The sequence below is a fragment of the Chaetura pelagica genome, unplaced genomic scaffold (genome assembly GCF_000747805.2).
Source record: "Chaetura pelagica isolate M959 unplaced genomic scaffold, ChaPel_1.0 scaffold3080, whole genome shotgun sequence".
NCBI classification, from domain to species: Eukaryota; Metazoa; Chordata; class Aves; order Apodiformes; family Apodidae; genus Chaetura; species Chaetura pelagica.
This window is the reverse complement of record NW_009951906.1, coordinates 409-1,275: the sequence shown is the minus strand read 5'-3', so window position 1 is coordinate 1,275 and position 867 is coordinate 409. Positions and strand designations below refer to the sequence as shown.

Below are 867 nucleotides of genomic sequence, written 5' to 3'. Positions count from 1 at the left end.
TGGGCACCCGCTCGGCCCGCGCCAGCCGCGGGGGGTTGAAGTCGGGCTCATTGAAGGGGGGACCCAGGTAGTTCAGCTGCAAAAGGGAACAGGGGGAGACGGGAGGGGTTGGTCAGGTGGCAGCAGGGACACGGGGGAGGTGGAAGGGGAGGGAATGGTCCCTTGTCCTCCCTCTCCGCGGCCTTCCCGTGTCACCAGGTCCTCATGAGCACCGTGGTGCCGTTGCCCCAGGTCTCCGTGTCTCTGTGCCCACCATGTCCCCAGGTTCCATCGCTCCCTTGTCCCATGCCCACCATGTCCGCCTTGTCCCAGGTCCCCGTGTCCCCATGCCCACCGTGTCCCCAGATTCCATCACCTCCTTGTCCCAGGTCCCCGTGTCCCCATGCCCACCGTGTCCCCAGATTCCATCACCTCCTTGTCCCAGGTCCCCGTGTCCCCACGCCCACCGTGTCCCCAGATTCCATCACCCCCTTGTCCCAGGTCTCCATGTCCTCACGCCCACCGTGTCCCCAGACTCCATGCCCCACCTCATCCCAGGTCTCCATGCCCACCACGTCTCCAGTCTCCACAACCCACTCATCCCAGTCTCCGTGTCACCAGTCTGGACATGCTCCTCTCATCCCAGGTCTCCACCTTCCCATGCCCACCATGTCCCCAGTCTCCATGACCTCCTTGTCCCAGACCTCCACGTCCCCCACTCCCACCACATCCCAGTCCCCACGTCCCCCAGCCCGAGGTGCCCGCCAGGTCCCACGTCCCTTGTCTCCATGTGTCCCAGCCCCCATGTCCCCAGGGGGAGGACACCGCGCCCACGGGTGGGGTCCATCCCCAGCGCCCCCAGCCCCACCCGCGGGCAGGGACAGGCCA

The 867-nt window shown here is 66.7% G+C and overlaps 1 protein-coding gene across 1 annotated transcript in view; it reads right to left on the bottom strand.

Moving 5' to 3' along the window:
* CLCF1 (cardiotrophin-like cytokine factor 1) overlaps positions 1–785 on the bottom strand; it is a 1,242-nt gene extending 457 nt beyond the window's left edge. The window contains exons 1-2 of the mRNA XM_009993996.1: positions 648–785; positions 8–76 (exon numbers count right to left, since the gene is read on the bottom strand). Of these exons, the coding sequence (XP_009992298.1) occupies positions 8–76; positions 648–785 (207 nt within the window). The remainder of the gene's footprint in view (positions 1–7; positions 77–647) is intronic.
* Between the last annotated feature and the right edge of the window lie 82 nt (positions 786–867).